This window comes from Erigeron canadensis, chromosome 5, assembly GCF_010389155.1.
Source record: "Erigeron canadensis isolate Cc75 chromosome 5, C_canadensis_v1, whole genome shotgun sequence".
Taxonomy (NCBI): Eukaryota; Viridiplantae; Streptophyta; class Magnoliopsida; order Asterales; family Asteraceae; genus Erigeron; species Erigeron canadensis.
Genome location: NC_057765.1, coordinates 26,404,021 through 26,405,425, shown reverse-complemented (window position 1 = coordinate 26,405,425; position 1,405 = coordinate 26,404,021). Strand labels below are relative to the sequence as shown.

The following is a 1,405-nucleotide window of genomic DNA, read 5'->3' as shown; positions in this document are numbered from 1 at the left end:
GATGTATGGGGGATTGACTTTATGGGTCCTTTTCCTCTGTCACATAAATTTCTTTATATTTTGGTAGCCGTTGATTATGTGTCCAAGTGGGCCGAAGCTAAAGCCCTACCGACTAATGATGCTAAAGTTTTAATTGAATTCTTGAAAAAGTTGTTTAGTCGTTTTGGTGTACCAAAGGCCTTAATTAGTGATCGCGGGTCCCATTTCGCGAATCACCAGCTTGCTAAGGTTTTAAAGAGGTATGGGGTCACCCATAGGTTCTCCACTTCGTATCACCCTCAAACAAGCGGCCAAGTGGAAAACACGAATAGGGCTTTGAAAAGGATCCTTGAAAAGACCGTGCAAGATAACCCAAAAATTTGGGCCAAGAGGCTTGATGATGCCTTGTGGGCGTTTCGAACCGCCTACAAGACTCCAATTGGTACTACCCCTTATAAGCTTCTTTATGGAAAAACTTGTCATCTCCCAATTGAGATTGAACACAAAGCCTATTGGGCTTTGCAAAATTGTAATATGGATCTAATCTTGGCTGGTGAGAAAAGGTTTTTGCAGTTGCACGAGTTGGATGAAATGAGGTTGCAAGCTTATGACAACTCCATGTTATACAAGGAGCGTACAAAAGCTTGGCATGATAAGAAGATCAAGAGGAAGGAATTTAAAGCCGGTGACAAGGTACTTTTGTTTCAATCAAAGTACAAAATCAAAGCACCGAAGCTCAAGTCGAGATGGATTGGACCGTATGTGGTGAAAAGAAGTTATTCGTCTGGATATGTGGAGTTGTATGGCAATGATGAGAGCTTCATTGTAAATGGACAACGCTTGAAGCATTATCATGAAGAAGATGAAGAAAATGCGGAGGTGTTCGAAATTGGCTTTTATGCCATCAACAAGTGAAAGTAAAAGGTGATCGAGTCAAGCTAAGGACTCGTTAATAAATTAAGCGCTTCTCGGGTGGCAACCCGAGTTTGTTTCATTTTATGTTTCATTTTTATCTTGTCATTTTCTTTTCCTAAAATCGAAAAAATCCATAAAAATGTAAAAGTTTTAAAAAAGCCAAAAAGATTTTGTTTATTTCCTTAGTTTAAATCATTTTTCAGTTTTTAATGTTTTCTGTATCAAGAATTGCAGGTCCGTAGGTCATCGTGGGCGTCGAGGTAAGTCAGGTGCAAAAGGTAAGTCAAAGTGCCGTTAGTAAGCTGTCACTTCAGGTCCTGTCGTCCGTTAAGTGTCACAAGCTCGTTAGATTTTGACCTTGCTGGACGCGTGTAACGCCCGTTACCACTCTAACGGCCGTTAGAGGGGGATTTTGTTTTCCTGCTGTAACGGCCAGTTAGGGCCCTAACGCCCGTTAGCCTTCTTTTGTTTAGTAACTCCCGTTACTCCTATAACGGTCGTTAGTCTTTAC

General features: G+C 41.0%; 1 protein-coding gene across 1 annotated transcript; it reads left to right on the top strand.

Annotated features, from left to right (window-relative positions):
- Window positions 1-204: 204 nt before the first annotated feature.
- Window positions 205-894, top strand: LOC122601439 (the record flags this gene model as incomplete). Its single annotated transcript, XM_043774197.1, has 1 exon — window positions 205-894. A coding segment is annotated over one exon (690 nt), but the record flags the coding sequence as incomplete, so codon positions are not given.
- Between the last annotated feature and the right edge of the window lie 511 nt (window positions 895-1,405).